General features: G+C 58.3%; 1 protein-coding gene across 4 annotated transcripts in view; it reads left to right on the forward strand.

The window, feature by feature from the left end:
• The first annotated feature begins 386 nt into the window (after positions 1-386).
• Positions 387-20,759, forward strand: part of MAD1L1 (mitotic arrest deficient 1 like 1) — a 314,290-nt gene continuing 293,917 nt past the window's right edge. For 3 of the 4 annotated variants that reach the window (XM_079945106.1, XM_079945109.1, XM_079945108.1), the window contains exons 1-8: positions 3,013-3,432; positions 6,739-6,879; positions 9,197-9,376; positions 11,771-11,895; positions 12,867-12,948; positions 14,180-14,310; positions 14,460-14,574; positions 16,621-16,682. In XM_079945106.1, the coding sequence (XP_079801232.1) occupies positions 3,229-3,432; positions 6,739-6,879; positions 9,197-9,376; positions 11,771-11,895; positions 12,867-12,948; positions 14,180-14,310; positions 14,460-14,574; positions 16,621-16,682 (1,040 nt within the window). In that variant the 5' untranslated portion in view covers positions 3,013-3,228. Of the gene's footprint in view, positions 975-3,012; positions 3,433-6,738; positions 6,880-9,196; positions 9,377-11,770; positions 11,896-12,866; positions 12,949-14,179; positions 14,311-14,459; positions 14,575-16,620; positions 16,683-20,759 lie in introns of those variants that run through there. The other variant, XM_079945107.1, reaches the window with a different exon arrangement.

Consider the following 20,759-nt stretch of genomic DNA (forward strand, 5'->3'; position numbering starts at 1 on the left):
CCCTGGTCTCACCATCGGGGGTGGCTGTAGTGGCTGGTGACCGGAACGTCTTTTATTTACTGATACGGCAGGCAGCAGTTTTAGTTCACAAATCCGAAGGATCGCTGGGGGAAAGAATAGATACCCAGGAATCTCCATAGGGTCCTAGGGTAGTCCAGATCACTGAAGTAGGCTGCAGGCCCGACTTCTAAAATTTTGTTTTATTTGCGCTCGCAGCCCGCTAATGTAGCCCAGAGAGCCTCCTGTCCTGCTTGCACCTCCCCATCCCGTTTCCTTCCGGCCACAAAACCTTGTGTTTTATTCTCTGGAAGGGAATTCGGTGCAGACCCTCGGACGCTTAGCAGGGGGAGGGGAGGAGGAGGGGCCGGTGAGACCCCTTAGTGGACGCAGGTTGCTGTGGTTCCAGGAGGGATCTGCTGGCTGTGGGCTGACCTCGCCCCGCTCTGCCCTTGCGCCCTGGAGAACTGGGACCCAGACGACGGCATCGCGCCCCGACAGCTCACAGGGCGCTGGGAGGGTAGCTTAGTAGACCGGTTTTTCGCGTTGTTTTAGAGGGCCGGGGGAAAGTAAAAAAGGCATTCATTCAGGCAAATACTGTAGGGGCAAAATCTGCGGACTAGTCCGGCGGGCTGGAAAGTTTGGCCCTGCGAGGCCACCGTTGGCCGGTGCTGTTCCCACAATACGGTGACAGGCAGCCGCCCAGTGGAAGCCTGACCCGCAGAGGCCTGGGCCACGAAGATAGTCCCACGGGCTGGCCTTTGGTTCCCAGTCCTCTCCGAGCGGGGTCTCCTGCGGGTGGGTGGCTATGGGGGCGAACACGAAGGCCCCAGGACCCGTTGGTGCGCGGGCCCGGAGTTTTACGGCTTGCCCCGCCCAGGTCTCGCGAGAGCGCAGGCGTACGTCTCGCGATACGCGGGCGTAAAAGAGGGAGATCTGAGCAGCGGCGACGGCGGCACGGAGGCTGAGGCGTCTAGGTGAGCGGCCGGGGTCCTGGGAGGGGTACCGGGCTGGGCTTGGGGGCGGGTGCTGAGCCGAATCGGCGGGGTTCGGGCGAAGAAGAGGCTGGGGCAGCCCGCCGGGTCTGGGTGCGGGCGCCGCCCCCTGCCCTGGGGCTCTGAGACGGCGCCCCCTCGGCGTCCCCCCTTCCTTCTTAGACCCCGGCCCTGGGGCTGTTAGCGGCGTGTCCACTGTCTGTCCGCGTGCTCACCGGGGCCGGGGTCCCTGCCGGCGCGCCCCTCCGCTCCGTGCTCTGTCCTCCGAGCCTGGGCGCGTCCCGTGCAGCCCCCCAAGGCTTCCTCTCCGAAAGGAGCAAATGGAAATGGCCAGGGTTCGGGGGGCGAGCGAGGGCCGGGGCGGAGGCGGCCACGGAGGAGAGGTGCTTCACCGCCCGGCCTCCGGGAAGAAGGCGCACCCCCCCTCCCCCGCCGCCCCCAGACGGCCCAGTGCAGAGAGAGGAGCCCTTCCCCCAGTCCCGCCCTTTCGAGTTTACAGCACTGTCGCCCGCATGTCTTCACTTGAGCAGCGTGGGAGTTGCCTAAGTTAGGAGAAAGCAGACAAACGGGTGGTGAACTTAGGCCAGCGCAAGTGCCCGTGGCGGTGTGAAGTGGTGTTGCCGGGTGGAGCGCAAGTGCCCGTGGCGGTGTGAAGTGGTGTTGCCGGGTGGGGAGCATCCTCGCAATTTCTGTAGGTGCCCTCGGGTGTCCTTTTGCCAAGGAGGGCAGTCGAGAGGCAGTGTGCTCTGACTCGCAGCTCAGGGGTTCCGCTGAGAGCAGTTCACGTTCAGCGACTAGACTTCTGGAAGTGAGTGTCTTTGATAGAGAGCATGGAGTTTGAGCTTTCACCTTATCGCTTGCCTTATGGAGTGGTTTAGCTCCAGGCAGGTGAAAATGGACGTGTGCTTTTCATTCTGTTGTATTAAGTGCATCAGCTCTTGAGAAGAGGGTGTATTGCCTAAATTTCCCATCATGGGATGGAAAGTATGGTCCTGGTCAAACGGGAGGATTTGCCTTCCAGAGCAGAGCGCTGCTGCCTGGCTCCACGTGGGCCTGTGTCTCTCAGGGAGGCTCACAGCACTGAGTGCCCCTCCCCGGTCTGTCTTCTAGCCCATTTTCCATTTGTAGTATGAAGGAGAGGTAGAACAGCTGTGTTGTGCAGCGGTGGAAACGATGGCCTACAGAAGACAAGGGCTCTTCGTGCCCAAGGCCAAGTTTCTTGTTAAGTGTGAAATGCAGAATCAAACCAAGATTCTTCACCTTTTTTGGGGGCAGGTGCCTTCAGTCTAATACTTAGGGGAAATCAGTGAGAGCTGGCTGCTTTCCTCAGGGGAACACAGTATGCACCTGTAGGAATTCACACCTTTTGGCTGTTAACTCTGCCTAGGACACTTCCACACTTTCTGAGTGGTAGACGACCTGGTGTGAGGCTGGAATCAGCGCAGGGCTGGGGATGCGTGTTCTTTGCTTCTGCGTGTCCTGGGCCCTTCACACAGTGGCCTGTGGAGTGCCCTCGACCTTTAGAGCCAGACAGACCCAGGTTCCAGTCTAGGTTCTGTAACTTTTGGAGCCTCGTTTTCTATCATCTCTAAAAGAATGTGTAAGAAGGTTTCATTTATCTGCCCATTGTGATGATTGCCGTGTCATATGTTAAATTACAAGCAAAGTGATAGACTCCGCGGCAATAGCTGTGCCGTCTGCCATTTGGAGACTTCTTTTGGGCCCTTACAATCCTCACAACTTTGAAAAGTGGGATCCTCAGTGTACAGATGAGGAGACAGGTTCAGGAAGTCCTGGTGCCCAGTGAACATCAGGTGCCTTTCTGTGTGGTGCCTGTGGCTGAAATAGTAGTGACACTTACTAACGTCTTTGTTATCCTGTAATTAGCGTTGCTGTGGTTGTCATCCTTACTGCCACCATTGTGTGCTTTGTTTCTGATTCCCAGAAGCTAGGCTTTTTGTGATTGCTTATGTGGGAGACGTGCCACCTGACTGTCGAGCACCTTATCTTGAGAGCCGTCTGTCTGTCCTCCTGGTGTGCAGGTCAGCAGCTTGGTGGCGTGTTGTACTTTTATGCCTCCGTTTCTTCTCTGAGAAATTGGCAGTGTGGGTTCCCAGTGAACTCCAAAGAATGTGGTTACGGACACTGGAATATTATAAGGGCTCTGAGAGAGCATTAGGGGAGTGGGACTGCCCGAAGGTCCCCCTGACTGGGCAGCTGGCAGAGCTGATGGCTCATGAAAAGGCTTCCTGTGACCCTTGCCTTGCTTTCCTCCAGAAGGGAAGTGGCCATGGAAGACCTGGGGGAGAATACCACCGTCCTGTCCACCCTGAGGTCTTTGAACAACTTCATTTCTCAGCGAGTGGAGGGAGGATCTGGACTGGATGTTTCCACCTCTGCCCAAGGTTCTCTGCAGATGCAGTACCAACAGAGCATGCAGGTGAGTGGTATGTGTTGGGATAGGGGCCTCTAGGTAAAGACACCTGCTCTTAGGTGGGGCTGGTTCGAGTTCCAGATGGTGTAGGAGAGCGGTTTGTGTCAGGATAAGGGCCTCTACATACAGAGACTTTCCCTTCGGTAGGGCTGATTCAACTCCCATATAGTTGAGGCAGGTGTGCGCTTTCTCAGCCTAGAGGTCAGCTGGCCATCTCCCGCATCTCCAACGTGGATAGGCATAGTTTTGGAGGATAGCCAGAGGTCATGGTCTGGCCCTGAGCTGTCCTGGCTCAAAAGCCTGAGATAACAGCACCCCCAGAGTGGGTCAGCATTGTGCTGACGCCAACGAGCTCGCAGACACTAGAGCTAGGATTGGAAAGCCACTTTATTCATTTAATCGAGGGAAACAGTCCCAAACTGCCTTGGCACATGACCGCTGGAATTGTGTAGCCAGCTGCCGGCTCCCTTGGTGGTGTAACACATGGGAGGGCTGTGTTTTAAGCACAGGTTCTCGGTCAGCCTGGCAGGAAAGGCAGGGCAGGGAGTGAAGGCTTGGGCATATGACAGCCTCAGACTGTGGGGGCCATTTGCACATCTCCGCTTCAGTCTGCCGTGGGGTGATTTTTATCGTTTCACTTTGCTCATAGTCTCATTTCACTTTATTCCAAGTTCTCGGCAACGCTCACTGTGGGCACAGTTGTAAAGGCTCAGGTCTCCTGAAGGACTTCAGGTTCTGAAGAGTCGTGGGGTCAGTGCTAGTTGGGGCAGGGAGCACTGGGTCCACATAGGGAGGGGATGTGGTGTCTGAGCCATGTCCAGGCCCCTGCCACTGTCAGGGCTGCATCAGGGGATCTCTGGCTTCTCTGCTTGCATTCCTTCTCTCTTGTCAGCCTTGCCTGTGTTGCTGCAGCCTTTCTGCTCTAATGTCCTGTGTCAGACGAGCCAGTGGTTTCCTGTTGCTCTGGGAGCCCTGATGAGTCCATGCCACATTTGCTGAAACAGGGGCTGCTGTGTTTGTATGCATTCGTTTGCTGAATAGTTGAATCACTATGTGTTTGTTAGTGGGCTAAGTTGCTCACTGCCCTTTTTTTTTTTTGGCAAGGACTGTTCTTTATCCTGAAATTAGGTCATTTATATTTGTTTTTGTTGTTAAAACACCTTTTTTGAAATGGTGGTGGTGACAGACTATAGGGTTTTTTTTGTTTTTTTTTTTTTTTGATCCTTGCTCACTGGCAGAATATGAAGTTGGCATCTTTGGTCTAAGAAAGTTATAATTTTATTGATGGAGATGTCTGGGAACTTTTGGCCTGTTGGAACTATAGAGTCTAGAATTTCCAGGGTCCCTTGTTCTCACTCACCTATGACCTGAAAGGCTTCCCCGGTTGGGAGATCAGTAAATGAGAGCTGTAGCCAGAGTGAGCTGGTTAGAGAGCCATGTGGCACCGGACCTGCCTAGGAGCCCTGACCTTGGACCTGTCCTGTCTCAGGACTTCAGTCAGTGTTCTGTCTCTTTCCTACCATGCCTGGCAGGTGAGGGAATAGCAAGTGAGGGAACAGAGCAGCTGCAGGTCTGGGGAGTCTGGAGGCAGAGAGCAGTGTGTTGCCTACTAGTCCCCTCCCCTGCTTTATTTTAAGGTTCTTGTTTCTGTGTGCAGGTGTTTATAGTCTGCTGTGCTACGTGTCAGTATTGGCTTAAATATAAAAATATGTTCAGTGACTTTCCTTCAGATACAGTCAATGTTCCAGGAAGATGTGGCCAATGGATGTGTGTCTCCGGGACTTCCGTGTGGTACCCACACCCTCGGAGCTGGGGTCCCGCCATCCTCTGAAGAAGCTGGGCCCTAGCTGCAGACTCAGAGTGAGACTAGGAAGACTGAGTTTGATGGAGGGTAGAGTTAGGAACTCCCAAATGTCAACAGGTGGGAATTGAAATGAGAGAAAATATCAGAGGGGTAAAGAAAGTGTGGACTTTGGCCTCCAAAGTATGTGGGGGAAGGGTGGAGAAAATGTCTTTTCTCTGGCCTGGGATTTCTCACACTTGGCACTGTTGACATTTTGGGCTGAATAATTTTTTGTTTTGTAGGACATTCCTGTGCATCGTGGGATGTTTAGCAGCATCCCTGGCTTCTACCCACTACATGCCAGGAGCCAACACAGAGTGTCGCCCCTTCTTGTGACGATCAGTTGTGTCCCCAGACAGTGCCCCATGTCCCTGATTGAAATGAGAACCACTTTCTATAGCCCAGAGCATCTTGAACTTTAACGTGCATATGAATCACCTGAAGATATGGTTAAAAGGAAGGTTCCAATTTGGTATCTGTGCGGTGTGGCCCGAGACTCTGCATTTCTGTTAAGTGCCCAGGAGATGCTGTGTTGCTGGACTGCAGGCCGTTCTTGGAGGGGTTGGCCTCTAGCCCCCTGAAGACAAGGCCCTCGCAGTCGGTGATTTGGTGGTACTGTTGGCTGTGTCTTCTGAGGCCCTTCAGAGCTTCAGTTCCACCTTACTTACCTACCCTCTGGGGGACGCAGACTTCTGAGATGGGCCCCAAACTGCTGGTCCCTGGTGGACTGGAGTTTCTCCCACTTAATCGAACACTAACTAGGTGTTGTGGCCCCGCGGTTCTGCAGATAGAATTAATAGCTCCAATCAGTTGACCTTAAGGTAGGGAGAGTACCTGTGTGGGCCTGACCCAATCAGGTGAGTCTTTAAAATCTGGGTTCAGAGATCAGACAGAGAAGTCAGAGATGCAGAGCAGGAAAGGGATTCCACACGTGTGAGATTCTCCCTCGTTGGCTTTGGAGGTGGAGAGGGCCGCGTGGCAGGGAATGTGGGCAGCCTCTGGGAGCTGACAGCAGCCTGGGCCTTCCAGCCAGCAAGGAAGTAGGAGCGTGGAAGAGGCTGCTGAGCTACAGGGGCGAGCACAGCTTGCCGACTGCATGGATTTTAGATGCTGAGACCCTGATCGGAGAACCTGGCTCTGTGTGCCCGGCCTTCTGACCCGTGAAACCGCCAGCCAGCATATGGGCGTTTAAGCTGCTGCGTTGGTGGTAGTGTTACACGGCATAGGAGACAAGCCCTCACACTGTCATCTGAAAACGCACCTTCCTCTTTCGTCCTTTGTCACCTTCTCTTGTCTTGCTGCCTCCCTGCACTCCTTTCCCACCTGGGGGCCCGGTGTTCCTTCCTCCCCAGGGCTGAGCGAGGGCCTTGCTGGGAGCAGGTGCTCGGTGAGGGAGTGTTGAGTGAGCCCCTCGCCTGGCTGACGCAGCTACTGAGGACCTGTCTTTCCTTTGCACGTGACCCGGTCAGCTGGAGGAGCGAGCAGAGCAGATCCGTTCCAGGTCCCACCTCATCCAGGTGGAGCGGGAGAAGACGCAGATGGAGCTGAGTCACAAGAGGGCCCGCGTGGAACTGGAGCGGGCAGCCAGCGCCAGTGCCAGGAGCTACGAGGTGGGCTCTGGTGGGGCCCCCCAGAGCAAGGGGGTGGTGCGTGTACCTGCCAGACCGCGGGGAGCAAGAGCCCAGCCGGCGGCCCAGGTGCTCTCCTCCAGGTGTCCAGGGCCTGCCTTCTTAGGCCACCTGAGGAAGTGGGTCGGGCCTCAGGTGTGCTCTGTGTCCCCGAGGAGGGCAGCACGAAGGGACGGCTGCCCTGCCACGTCTGCCCAGTGAGGTGCTGGTGGGCATTCGTCTCCGCTGGCTGCCTCGTTGCCCTGTCTTCTCTGTGAGAATTGGGATGGAGGTCTGGCACAAATGCCAGGTGGCCTGGGGGTTACAGGCCTCGAAAGTCACCGGCTTGTGTAAGAGTCTCAGGTCCAGGCTGGCTCTTGTGCAAATGGTTATAAGGCCTCAGCGCCAAGAGCCCCAATCTCGGGGGCTGCTTCAGGTTGCCCTTGCCTTACCCAGGGCAGGCTGTTACCCAGAGGAGATGCTAGGTTTTTACTTCGTGCATCAATTCCACGCTTCCTTTGCTTTGATTAACAGCACTTTGCCAGGGTTTTTCAATAAGTGCTGATGAGTCGTGGAAATGCTGCCACAGGCAGAGCGTTGGACCAGAAAGTCTCTGGCCTCTGCTTCCCTGAGGATGGATGTCTGGCCCCACTCTCACCTTACGTGGCATATTCCCACTCTTTCCTGGTCCCTGTAGAAATAGCTGATGGCTTCGAGGGTGAGATGCTAACTGGATGTACTTGAGCCCGATGTGCAGGCCCGTGGCCGTGGTGTGTTGTGTGGACTCAGTAGCCCAGTGTGCTGCAGGTGGGGGATGCTGCCTTGGCGTTGGCCCTGGTACTGCTCAGTGTGGGGCTTCGGCCGATGTTCTGGGTTGTCCTAGGAAAGATGTCCTGGGGGAGCCGGTGGGAAGAGGAAGAGGGAGAGGCCAGGGGAATCTTGCAAGTATTGAAGTGAGTCACTGACAGTCTTTCTTGGGGAAATCCAAGGGTACAGGGCTGACTGAGCTTAATCCTGGGGCCCCCTCGCTGAACTTGCGCCTTCCTCTCGGAGAGGCCTTTCCCCGCTGCTCGTGGACTTAGCTGAAGACGGCCCTCGAACCGTCTGAGCCAGTGGTTTTCAGTTTGTCCCTTTGAGTCTTGGGTATCTGCGAAGGTTTTTCAGGGACTGCCAGTTTGGTAGTGGGTGGAGAGGGCAGGTGGGTGGGAATCTCAGCCCTCCCACCTGGAAATACCTATGAGATGGTGAGACTTCAGTGTCCAAGGTCTGGGGACCTGCCTGGACTGCCGCATGTGCACTTGGGACTGGCAGCCTGAGGAGAGATGCCATGTCTTGCCCTGTGACGTGCTGGCCGGGTCCCTGCACAGCCACAGCACCTCACTCCTGCGTCTTGGCAGGTCCCCAGGCTTTAAGGCCTCCTGGTGGTTTGGAGGCTGTACCCGCGGTTGGTGGCTCCTTTGAACCCTGGATCAGCAAGAGGCCGTGGCCTTGGCCGTGCTTTTCTTAAGCTCCTCCTTGCCGCTGGGCTCGGAGAGTCCTGGTCTCAGCACTGCCTCTGACTACGGCAGGCCCTGCGAGTGCCCGGCAGGCAGCCCTTGGCGGGAGCTTCTGCGGCTCAGCTTCCTGATGAGAGGTCAGAGGTCAGCAGAGTGTCAGGCTCCATGTAACTAGGACTTGGTGCCTTTGCCCCTGGGACTCTGGCTGCCACTTGTGGTCCCTTTGCTTCTTGGGCTAAGGGTAACCTCAGTGGCCGACACTTGCCCCTCGGACCCCGAGGGATCGTCAGAGTGAGGAGTCTGAGTTCTGTGCGTTCCTTACCAGCGCAAGCCACGCGGCCCCTCGAGGGGGCCAGTGCAGGGTGGCTCTGAAGCTCTGGGGGAGATGAGGGCCCAGGGTCACGTGCTCCTGCCTGCAGGCTCCTGGCCACGCCCCCTGTCCCTGCCCGGTCGTCCACTCTCTGGAGGCGTGCCGACTCACTGGAACGGGAGCCTGCCGGAGCTGCCAAGCTCAGAGGCATCTTCCCAAGGTCGAGTCTGAGTGAGATCGCTGTGCTCCTCCTTGCAGATGGCCACCGTGAGCAGTGGTCGGTGGCGGTGACGTGTGCCGAGCGCCCTCCCGGGGGGCGCCGTGAGATGTGGCGTCGCGCCGCTGTGGCCGGGCGCTCACCTTGGAGGGCGTCCCGCTGCGGCCTCGGGCTGCCTGTGGGCTTGGCTCTTGCCTTGTCGGTGGCTCTGCTCTGGGTCTCGGTCCTGTCCGGCGGGCAGAGTGGGCTGGGCTCGGCCTGCTCACGCGCCGTCTCACCAGGCGTTCTCCTTGGCAGCGCGAGGTGGACCGCAACCAGGAGCTCCTGACGCGCATTCGGCAGCTGCAGGAGCGGGAAGCCGAGGCGGAGGGGAAGATGAAGGAGCAGCTGCAGCGCTACAGGGTGTGCCAGCAGAGCCTGGACGCGGCCAGCAAGAGGCTGCGGGACCAGGAGGACGGCCTGGCCGAAGCCGGCGAGGTGAGGGGCTGGGGCCCCGGGCTGGGGTGCTGCCCTCTCCCTGCGAGCAGTCTCTGGGCGGAGAGGAGACGAACTCCCACCTCCAGCACGGTAGCTCCGTGGTAGCGCCCCTGTGTACTTCTGCTTCCCACGTGTGTGCCTACGTTTTTTGCGTAGTTGTGATCGTAGCAAAAATACTAATTTTCCCTTCTGTGGTTTTCAGTTAGTAAGTTGAATACTTTTTTAGTCTTTGTGATTATTTTTAGTGGTTGACTAACCTGTTTTTGGTCACTTTCAAGTGTTTTTTTTTATACACACATACACACCCTGATACAGATACATATGTGGTAGATAGCTTCATGCGTGTAGCCTTTTTGTTTCTGTTGAATGATTTCGTTTGGACAGGTCCCTAGGAATGGGGTTATACGATCACCAGGTACAGGTCTCTCTATGGCTTTTGCTACCAGTTGCTGTGTTCTCCTAGTAGCTGTTGTTGAGGGTTCTACTTTCACTGGAACCTCTACCTGTCACGGATAATGGTGTTTTCTGGAAATACTTGTGATTCTGCCCCCCCGCCCCCGCCCCTGGAGATGTGCCTCTGGATTTGCATTTCTTTGATTATTAATAAGGTTTGTTAGCATCTGAGAATATGTCTGGAACCAGAGCATAGATCAACCGTAGTCCTTATGGTCTCTACCAACCGAAGGTTGTGTAAACTTCAGAGACAGAACCCAGACATTGATGCTTGTGGAACTTGGACTCCTCTGACCTTCCCTGTGTCTTTGCTGTGCTGCTCAGGATCACAGGTGCTGCGAGGAGGAAGATGAGACGCTGCCGGGGGGGGGAGTCGGGGGCCGCGGGATCACCGGGGTTCTGTGTCTGCGTGGTCTTCTCTCCTTGGTGGCTCTTCGGAGCAGCGCCAGGTTATCTCTGCCTTGGCGGCGCTGGAGAGCATGTTAAGCTTGTTCCTACATCTGTCTTCTGACGTGGATGTTGGCAGGAGCGGCCGTAAGACAAGTCCTCCTCCCGCCTTGGGTGTGTGCCTGCTTGTGCTCTCTCGCAGGCTTCTCTGGAGGACGGGGGTGGGCATGTCCTGCACATGGCTCAGTGAGGAGCAATTTGGGGGGCACCCTTGGCACAGAAGTTGCAGAGCAGACGCCCGTGGGGCCTGGCGTGGCAAGGGTTGTGGCGGTTTGGGACGGAGACCCCGACGTTGCTCATCTCCCCTTTCACCCCGTGGAGAAGGCGTCCTTGGTTCCGAGTCTAGGTTTGTAAACCTCCCGCCTGCACAGCTGTGTTCTCTTGTCGTGGTGCCTGGCCTAGATGCTCGTGCTCTCTGAGGTCATCCTGGTGGTGGCCTGGCTTTCGCGCAGCTTTGTCCTCCAGGCGGTGGGCTGTCTGACTCCTGTATTCAGCACAGCGCCTGTACCTTTATTTAGTTCAGGAAGGATCCTCAAAGGATATGTTCATTGTTAAATAAATCTTAAGTATCTTCGTTCTTTTTTGGGTCCCAGATTGAGAGTCACTGTTATAATAAAGGAAACCATGCAGGTCGATGAGAGGGTAGGACACAGACCCACCCCGCCATCAGCCTCCCTGGGGGGCCTGCTGTGGCCTCCGTGTTTGCAGACGGTGCCCCGTGCGAGGGTTGCTCACTGTGGTGAGTTTGCCAGGCCGTCCTCTTGCCCTCAGCTTGTAGGTGGATGTCTGACTCTCAGAGGCTGATGGGGCGATGTTTCCACTTGTTAACTTAGAGTGACGCCCTTGAGTGGGCTGGCTTTTCCTGTTGGAGGCGTGCTCTCTTGCCCCAGGAAAGCCACAAGTGGGGGCCCCTCACCAGAAGGTTGTCTGGGGAGGGTGTGGTCCGAGCTGAGGACTGCGGTTCCGCCCCAGTGTCCGTCTAGCGGACTCGCTGTCCTGGAGGCCTCCCCGTGCCTTCCCCCATGACCCCTTCTGGCCTCCGCGGCACTCGTGCAGCTCCCGTTCGCTGTGTGTGGCTCTCGTGGCGTCATGCTGAGGAGCCTCGGCGCCCACTTCTGACTGCTTGGCGGGTGCCCGGTGTGTCCCCGTGTAGCGTCTCCTGCACAGCTGGGCGGGGGGCGCGGTGCTGGGGTGGGGTGGTTAGAGGAGGGATTCTGGGCTGAGGACAGAGTGGGTGTGGGCCGCCACGGACTGGGGGGCTGTGCACACGCCGGCTGGGAAGGGGTGACGTGGGGTGTGGGTGTGGAGGCCGCCAGGCGTGAGGCCCGGGCCCGCCTTGGCCGGCAGCGTTCTCACTCCCGAGGCCGCGGGTCACCGAGGCGGGGCCCAGGTGGGGTTGAGGGGCGGTCACGTGTTCCAAAGGAGGAGATGGCTCTGTCCTCGCCCTCCAGAGCGGGACGGGAGGGGACCGGCTCTTGTCTGTCTCGCTTTCAGACCGTCAGTGTGCTGAAGGGGAGGCTCTCGGACCTGCAGTGGAGCGTGATGAACCAGGAGATGCAGGTGAAACGCCTGGAGTCTGAGAGGCAGGAGCTGAAGGAGCAGCTGGAGCTGCAGCACAGGTGAGCGTGGAGGCGGGCAGGTCCGCCCCCTTCAGGGCAGGGGTCCCCGCCCCTTTGCCAGGTAAGCCTGGCCAGCTGTCCACCTGGGTGCAGTTGGCCCGAAGCCTGCTGGGCTGCGTGCCGAGCTGGGCGTCCACTCGTTAACCATGTGCCAGACCCAGGCTCGCTCTCCTGCGTATGCCCTCTGCGGCGTGAGCGCCCAGCGTTCACGATCGTCGTGTGCACTGAAGCTCTGAGGTTCCACGAGTGCCCTTCGTGCGCTGGCCTCCCACCCACAGCTGTCGGGACGCACTGAGGCCTTTGAAGCCAGGACCTTTTAGTGCCAGAACAGAGCAGTGTTCAACGGTTCCAAGAGCAAGAAGCGGGAACAGTCATTTCTTTCCTCCTCTGGGGGTGGGATGCCTTCCTGGAGGGAGCTTTCAGAGAGATGTTGGGTTTGAGCGTGCGTAGGACATGCCCTGGGGCAGGGGGGACGTGGGTGGGAAAGGACGTTCCTGGGGAGGGAACCCTCTGAGCAAGGGCACGGCAGGATGGGGGAGCTCGCCAGGAGATGCAGGTGGAAGACAGCGCTCTCCCAAAGCTCGTGGCCTCTGCCTTAGCAGGTGTTGTCTTAGGGGAGTTCTGACCACTCGGTGGAATGGGGCAGGGCTGGGGGGGGTGGGCCGGTCCTGAGCGGGTCCTTGGCTTTGGCTGTTCCAGGGCCAGCAGAAGCTCCTATTGTGAGAGGTGTGGGGAGGGGAGAGGACTCGCAGGTGGTCTGGACTTACCCACGTGCCCTGTGACTCAGGCCACAGAGCCAGCAGCAGGGGCTGGGCCCTGGACCCTGAGGCGTCCTTGCAGGGAGCGTGCAGGAGTGTGCTTGCACGCGTGTGTGAGTGAGTGTGTCTGTGCTGGAGCGCTTTTAGAGTGCGGGCAGGTGCTGGCTTTACCACATGCCTGTTTCTGCACATGGTGTACTGTTTTCTTAATAGGAAATGGCAGGAAGCTAACCAGAAGGTTCAGGAGCTCCAGGCCAGCCAAGAAGCACGGGTGGACCAAGAGCAGAGGATTAAGGTGAGTTGCTCCGTTTCAGTCCCTGGGCTGTGCCTGGGAGATGTCACAGCGCCGGGCCCGGCCCCCTATGACCCGTGGCTGTTTCAGAGCTGGGGGCGTACTCAGTGGCATCTAGTGGCAGTTAGCTGCCTGTGTCCACTGTAGCTGTTCACATGTCGGTTGTCTCCTTATGTGCCGGGCGCTGTGCTGGATGCCGGGGCGCGTATTTCTGCTCCCAGGAAGCTCGTATGCTTTTGGATGAAGATCAGAATCAAACACATAGAGTAAAAAGTAAACGTGTGATAACTTCAAGTACCACGGGCTGCTGTGCAGGTGATAGAACAGGACTGGAGAGGGTGAACAGCAGCCTGCGCGATGTCGCACGGCTAGTGCAGGACTCAGCTGGGTCCCAGAGCCAGGTCGGCATGACTCTAGTTCAGGCCGTGCTGCCGCTCTGTGGGAGGACGCGGCCGGGAGCCGTGATGGCTGCCGCTGCCTGTAGAGCCCCGTCCGCGCACCGGGCCCCGCTCCCGTGCTCTGGCTCCGTGTACCCCCAGCTCCATCGTGTCAGCTTCCAGACCTCCCGGCTCGCTTTCGCCTCTGGTCTTCACGTGCTGTCCTCTGCGGCTTGTCCGTCTCTCCTCCCCGGCCCTCACTGCTTCACACGACCCATTACGTCTCCCCTGCCCCGTCCGCCCATCTGAGTCCTTGGCCCGCTTCTCAGTAGTGACTTGCCTGCACGGCCTGATGTCTGTCTTTTGTACGCTCTTCCCTGCAGAGACCTCATCTGTCCTCTGTGTCATGGTGTCCCTGCTGCTTGACCCAGTACCTGGCCCAGAGCTGGGCCCCTTAGCGCTTGTTGTTCTGTGACTCGTCACTGAGTCTCCCCGGTGTCTCCGTGTGTTCCCGGGGACTACATGTCGTAATGGACAGGCTGTCCTCACCGTACGAGGACTCAGTCAGGACCCTGTGCCACGGGAGTGGCAAGCAGAGCCAGCGTGGGAGGGTGGGTGTCGATTCATGGAGCATTCGCCGCGCGTCTTTGTGCCGGACGTGTGACGGGCTCCTGCCCTGCAGGCGGCACGGCACGTGGCGCGTGGGGCTACCCTGGGAGTGTCCCCTGAGGACACTGTGCAGAGGCACAGCCGGCGCAGCCTGCCCAGAGGCGGGGGCCAGGGCCGTGGAAGTTGCCATGGATCTGGGACAGTTAGGCGCCCATGACACTCTCCCCTCTGTCTCCGGCCTCGATCAGGATTTGGAGCAGAAGCTGACCCTGCAGGAGCAGGACGCTGCAATCGTGAAGAATATGAGGTCTGAGCTGGCGCGGCTGCCCACGGTGGAGAGGGAGCTGCGGCAGCTGCGGGAGGAGAACGCCTGCCTGCGGTGAGGGGCCCGGGGGGGGGTTGGTGGCGGTGTGTGCGCGCGTGTGCAAAATGTTTGCAGCCTCCTTGGGTGCAGCCCCTGCTCCAGGGGCTCCTGCACCGTCCCTGGCGGTGCGGCTGTTTGAGTGACTGTGCTTCTGGCCCTGCCAGGGAGATGCGGGACACCAACGGGCTGCTCCGGGAGGAGCTGGAGGGGCTGCAGCGGAGGCTGGGGCGGCAGGAGAAGATGCAGGAAACCCTGGTCGACCTGGAGCTGGAGAAGGAGGTGAGCTGGTCCCCGTGGGTGTCCTGTGGCTGGCTAGGGGAGACCCTGGGTGTTTTAGTCCTACATTCCAGCTGTTCAGCTAAAATGTGGCAGCCGCTGGGCTGGTATGGTGGGCAGAATAGTGACCCCTAAAGACAGCCCCATCCTGCTCCCCAGAACTGTGGGCAAAGGGGATCGAAGGGTGCTGACCCCTAGCTGTGGTAGGGAGGCTCCCTTGGGGCTCCTGGTGGGCCCCAGCTGGGCCGCTGTGCTCACAGGTCCTGACAGGGGCCGGAGCGGGTTGGAGGTCAGAGCCATGTGAGGTGAGGAGGACTTGCTGCTGCTCTTGGTGGCGATGAATGGAGGAAGGCGCTGTGAGCCAGGGAACGTGGGCACCTCTAGAGGCTGGAACGGACGAGGAAACAGGTTCTTCCCCAGGGCATCCAGGAGGAGTGTGGCCCTGCGACCCCTTGACCTGGCACAGTGAGGCCCTTGCTGGGCTCTGACCTACGGAGCTGTGAGACAGTCAGTGTGTATTGTTCTCAGCCACCGAGCTCGTAGTAGTTTGTTTCAGGAGCTCTGATGCTGAGTCAGAGAGCGGAGGTGGCTGTGGTACCTGGAGCACGTTGTTCCCACCCATGGATGTGAACAGACACCTGTGCTGAGTTTCCTTTCCCTGTGGCTGCTGCTGGGACTCATGGGGACATTTTGTGGGTTGTTGTGGAGATGGCCGTGGACGTCAGTGCCGAAAGCATCCTTGTTCGCTTGCTGAGCAGACCAGCACGAAGGCCTCCCGGCTCCAGGCCCGGGGTCCTTCTGTCCTTCCACACTGCTTCCCCGTGGTCACCTTCAGTCACCTTCCTTTCTGGTTTGCCCGGCGTAAACCATGTCACCACTTCCCGTAGCTTGCAGTCTGGTCAGAGTGCTCGTCAGCTGCGCCCCCCAGTGGGTTCACTGCCAGCTGAGGCATCGTGGGTCTGGAGCACAAATCCCTCAGGCGTCGGCTTATGTGGGCACTTGGCCTGAAAAGGCAGTTCCGGAGTCCAGCAGCTTTTCTCTGGACGTAGTTTGTTTTGAAATTGGTTAAGATTCTGCATGTAGAATCACACTGCCTGGGTTCCAGCCCTGCTGTCGCGTGCCCGCTGGCGGTGTGACCCCGGCAAATCACTTAACCTCTCTATCCACCTGTGTAACGAGGAACGAGTGTCTCCCTACAGGGTTGTGAGGATTAAATGAGGTAGTGTAATGTGCTTAAACAGTGGTAAACGCTGACTCAGCGTCAGCTGTAGTAATAGATTTATTAATCAGTCTTGTGCCCGGCACATGATAGGGGTCAGGAAGTACTTGAGTGGCTGAATGAGCGCACTGAACAGCGCTGGGCTTGGCCCCCGGAAGGAGTGGGAGGCCAGACAAAGGCACGCGGTCTGGGAAGGTAGCAAGACTCCGATGTGGGATGTGGGTCAGTGGAGCGGCTGTGAGAATACAAGGGCGGGAGGCCTGGGATGCGGGCCGGGTGGGGACACCGCTGCTGCCCCCTGTTCTTCCCAGCGGCCACAGGGGCCCAGCCCAACGCGCGTGCGTGTGTTGGGGGGTGGGGTTTGGCTCTCGGCCCAAGTCTGTCTGCCCTGGGGCTTGGCATCCTGAGGAGCACCCGGAGGATGGGCGACAAGGCCGTGGGCAGCGTCTGCCCCCCTGGTGGTTATCGCAGGACCGTCCAGGAGGCTGTCTGCTCCCGACCCCTTTCCCCAGCCTGCAGTCCTTCTGGCCTGCTGGGAATCTTGAAGTTACGGAGCCAGGAATGAATGAGATGTTAAGCACGCAGTGTAGCTTCAGCGGTTGGGAAGCAACCTGTCTGCTTTGGAGCGGATGAGCGCGTTTCTGCGTTTTAGCTCAGCGATCAGGGCGGGCCGTTCCGGAGGATCAGGGAGGTGATGTCGTCGGTTGGTTTTGTGTGGTGCTGCCGTGCTAGGGGTCGAGGTGCGTGTGTGGAGGAGGTGGGAGGGCCCGGCGCTTGCACGGAGATGACGGGCACAGCGCTCTAAGGGCTCTACTTCCGTGTCTTTTCAGAGGCTGCTGACGAAACTGCAGAGCTGGGAGAGGCTGGACCAGACCACGGGCTTGAGCATCAGGTAGGCGGACGGCGCCTGGGCCACAGGGTCCCCACCTTTTCCCCGCACGGATGGCAGAATGGGCCCTGCCAGCCCGGTTCCCTCCAGCAGAGGCCCTGCCTGCGGCTGCTTAGGTTTAAGGAGATGGAAGTAGGGACTCTCCCCGCCGAGGACGGGACATTCTCGACAGAGCGCTGGCAGGTGTGGGCCCTGCATTGTTGGGTTTTCTTGAAGGGCTCTTTTTTATTTATACTGAGGAAGTAGTTGCTTTCGAGGGAAGTCATTTCTTTTAGGTGGTTGTAACGAGTAGAGATAAACTGAGTCTTCAGGGGCAAAAAAGGAACACAGGGTGATGGAGGATTGTTTCCTATCAGGCCCTGGCAGCAGCCTCAGCTTGTCTGTTGAGCTAACGCCAGCAGGTGAATGGCAGGCGGGGCTGCTGGATGGCCGAGCGGGCCTGGTTCTCAGACGGGCATCTTCCCACCGCTCCCTGCTCCCGATTCCATCTGTCCTGCTGCCTGTCCTTCTGGGGCCACTGCCCCTTTCTCCAGTGTCGCTCCACCGCTGGCCCTTAGCCCCCAGGTCCCTTCCCTGCCCGGTCCGCCTGCAGACCGACTGCCCACTGCTCCGCTCTGGGGGTGGGGGTGGGAGATTGGTCCTTCAGGCTTAGTCCTGGCGCCTGGGGCCTGTGGGTTTAGAGAGCCTCCTGTTTGTCTGCTTGTGCGACTTGAAGCCTGTGTCCTCTCGGGGGTCTGTCCTGCTGCTCTCGGAAGCTGGGCCTAGATAGAGAGCCCTCCGCAAAGGGCCGTCCTGTAATCGCAGCCTCTGACTGCTCCTCTGGGACCTGCACCAGCTCCATCGCACCATGGACTCCAGCTGTCTGTCACTTGAAGATGCCCCTTCGTTTTCCTTCTGCCTCGCTATCGCTAAGTCTCAGAGGACAGAGTAGGCTGTTCCCTCCTGAACTCCACCTGCGGAACCCAGGGTCATGTAGGGCTGGCCCCAGCGAGGCCTAGATGTTTTGTGTTTCCTCCTTTTCTCTGGGCTGATGAACTCGTGGGGAAGCTTCCCTCCCACTCCCAGGAAGGCTCACGACAGAAGAGAACGCTCCATGACTTTTCTCTTGTGCGGGAGATCGGAGGCCCTCTCGCGCCGGGTGGCACCGGCTGCTGGAGTGTTTGAACGCCTCAGTCAGGGCAGCAGGGCCGGCGCGCAGCCGGCTGCCGTCTCTGGCCAGAATGGCGCAAGGGTCAGTGTGCTGGACACGATGGAAGGTGCAGCTGCTCCTTGAGACCTTTTGGTCCCGCTTCCAAACCTGACCACCGCCACCCACCTCCCAGCGGCTGGCACATGGTTGGGGCCTATGCCCGCGGGTTTCTGGGCTGGTCCCGTGCTTACGCGTGTTGTGTGTTTACCCCGCCTGCCCTTAGTGACCAGGCCCTGGAGGCGGGAGGAAGGGGTGGTTTGGAGCGCTGGCGGAGGTGGGGGCTGCCCACGCCTGCTGGCAGCTCGGGGTCAGCAGGAAAGGGGGGCACGCGTTTCCCTGTAGGGAAAACAGGTGGTTCGCGAAGGCTGGAGTCGTGTCCCGCTCTCCCGCCTGTCAGGGCGCCCCTCTTCGAGTCTTCGCACTGCTCCAGGCCAGTCCCTTGCCCTTGGGCAGGGCCGCAGGGCTTGCCTCGCTGTGTTGGTGGAGGTTAGATGCGCCTGTGCGCTGGGTGCCGTGCACACTGCAGAGCAGTGAGGTGTGGCTGGCTGTCCTCGTCTCCTGGGGTTCCTGGTGGGAGCCCCTGTAAAGAGAAGCCTTCTTTTCATGTGCTTTGTGGCGGTTGTGCCTGGGCCGCTTCTGGGGGCCCCTCGGAAACCTTAGCTCTTCCGCCCTTTCCTGTCCCTACTAGGGCGTTTGGGGCGGGCCCTCACCTCCGGCAACTCCTGCCTTGCTTACGCGGGTACGTGTGTCGAGTTACGGTTGGAGGGTCACAGGCTTGCGGTGTAAGTGTGGCCCATCAGCTGGATCACCTGGGGAGTTTGGTGCACGTGCAGACGCCTGGGCTGAGGTCAGGCCCATTGAGTCCGCCTGTCCAGCGCTGGACTTGAGTCTTGGTGTGACCACAAATAGCATGAGGGGTTTGGCTCTCTGTTGCCGGGTTTTGGGCCGTCATTAGCGGTTTCTGAGCAGGGAGGGTAAATTGGTGGAGCTCACGTCTCTTGAAATTGAGTATGGGGGTGGGAAATGGGCATAGGGTTCTCGGACACAGGGAGAGGCTGGGGGCCCGTTGCTGCAGTGTGGGGTCCCTGCAAAGGGGTGGGCGTGGGAGGAAGAGACGTGCATTGTTCCAAGGTGACGTTGTCTGGGGGTCCCTGCCTGGTGGGCGGAGGTGGGCTCCGCCAGGAGCTGAGGGACACCCTTTGTCACTCTCGCAGTGTTCAGTGCAGCGGTAGTGACTGGGGCCATCTCAGACCCTGTTAAACTGTGGCTGCACATGTGTCTGACCCCAGCTTAGCCCCTGTGTGTTGTGGGGTCTCTTTTACACCCGTTTCCACATCTGTAAATGGAAGAGTCTTCTGGAACGTTAGTTTCTCACCATGGGGTCACGAATCTCTCAAAATCTGATGAAAGTCGTACTTTCTCCCCACAAAAACACAGGTTTGCGAGTGGGTGCGTGTGGACGTGAGATTTTGCGTGCTAGTCCAGGGACCCCTTCCCCAAAGTGTGATCAGCCAGCCTCAGCGGACAGCAGAAGTTGGAGTCCAGCAGTTGCCCTGGCGTTAGAGGTTCAAGGGGCTGGGAGGGTGTTTTGGCCTGGCCTGGCAGGCATGCGTCTGTTGTGTCTTTTTTAATGTATATATATTTTGATTTATTTTTATCTATTTGTTTAGGCTATGTTGGGTCTTCGTTGCTGTGTGTGGGCTTTCTCTAGTTGTGCTGAGCGGGGGCTACTCTTTGTGGCGGTGCGCGGGCTTCACATTGCAGTGGCTTCTTTTGTTGCGGAGCACGGGCTCTAGGCGCACGGGCTCAGTAGTTGTGGCTCGCGGGCTCCATGGCATGTGGGATCTTCCCGGACCAGGGCTTGAACCTGGGTCCCCTGCATTGGCAGGCGGGTTCTTAACCACTGCGCCACCAGGGAAGCCTTGTTGGGTGTTTCGGTCAGGGCGTTGCTGTAATTTTGCTCATTTGGGGCCTGTCATGACCCCAGGCTCTGGCCGCCGTCCAGCGTCTCTGTGGTTTTCTGAGAGCTGCCGCCACCAGGTGGCACCGCCCCCCCTTGGTGACGGCGGCTCCCTGCTACCTTGGGGCCTGTAGAGGGCTCTGCGGTCTTGCAGAGGTTAGGGACAGAGAAGGGTCCACGTGGCACCACGGTGGTCACCCTCTTCCTAGTTTGGGATTTCTTAAATCGTGAGGACCTAGGGATAACAGGGCGGTGGGGGTGACTTGGCTGGTGGGTCAGCCAGTGCAAACCTATAGGGAACCTGCTGGGCCGAGTGTCCTTATCTGCCAGACGAGCTTGTCCACCCTTGACGTCATCTGATCCCCTGTCTGCAGCACGTGGGTCATGTGAGTCAGGGGCAGGTTGACATCAGGACTTTGAGGGTGCGAGGGAATGCCCTGCATGGGTGAGGTGGGGCCTGTGCACTTGTAGGTGCTGGTGTGGGGAGGAGGGTGGCTGCGTCTGGTGTCCGGACGTTCTTGTCCCAGGGTCTTGAGGGTTGGACTGAGGGAGTGGGCAGTGGTGCGGAGGGCTGTGACTCGCTGAGCCTCATTCCTCGGTAGCGGGGTGTGTCGGGATGATTTGAAGGTACTGAAGAGGGACACCCTGTGATGTGTCTGCGAAGTACCTGGGAATAAATTTAACAAAATATGTGTATGGGACCCATACACTGGAAACAGTAAGAAGTTGCTGAGAGAAATTAAGGGTAACCTGGTAACAACGTAAGTAACTGGAGAGAGAGACCGTGTTCATGGATTGGAGTACTCAGTGTTGTTAAGACAATTCATAGATTCAACACAATCCCTATCAGAGTCCCAGGAGGATTTTTGGGGAGAAATTGACAAACTGATTCTAAAATCTCTATAGAAATGGAAGGGACCTAAGACAGCTG

This window comes from Stenella coeruleoalba (genome assembly GCF_951394435.1).
Source record: "Stenella coeruleoalba genome assembly, chromosome: 15".
In the NCBI taxonomy this organism is placed as follows: domain Eukaryota; kingdom Metazoa; phylum Chordata; class Mammalia; order Artiodactyla; family Delphinidae; genus Stenella; species Stenella coeruleoalba.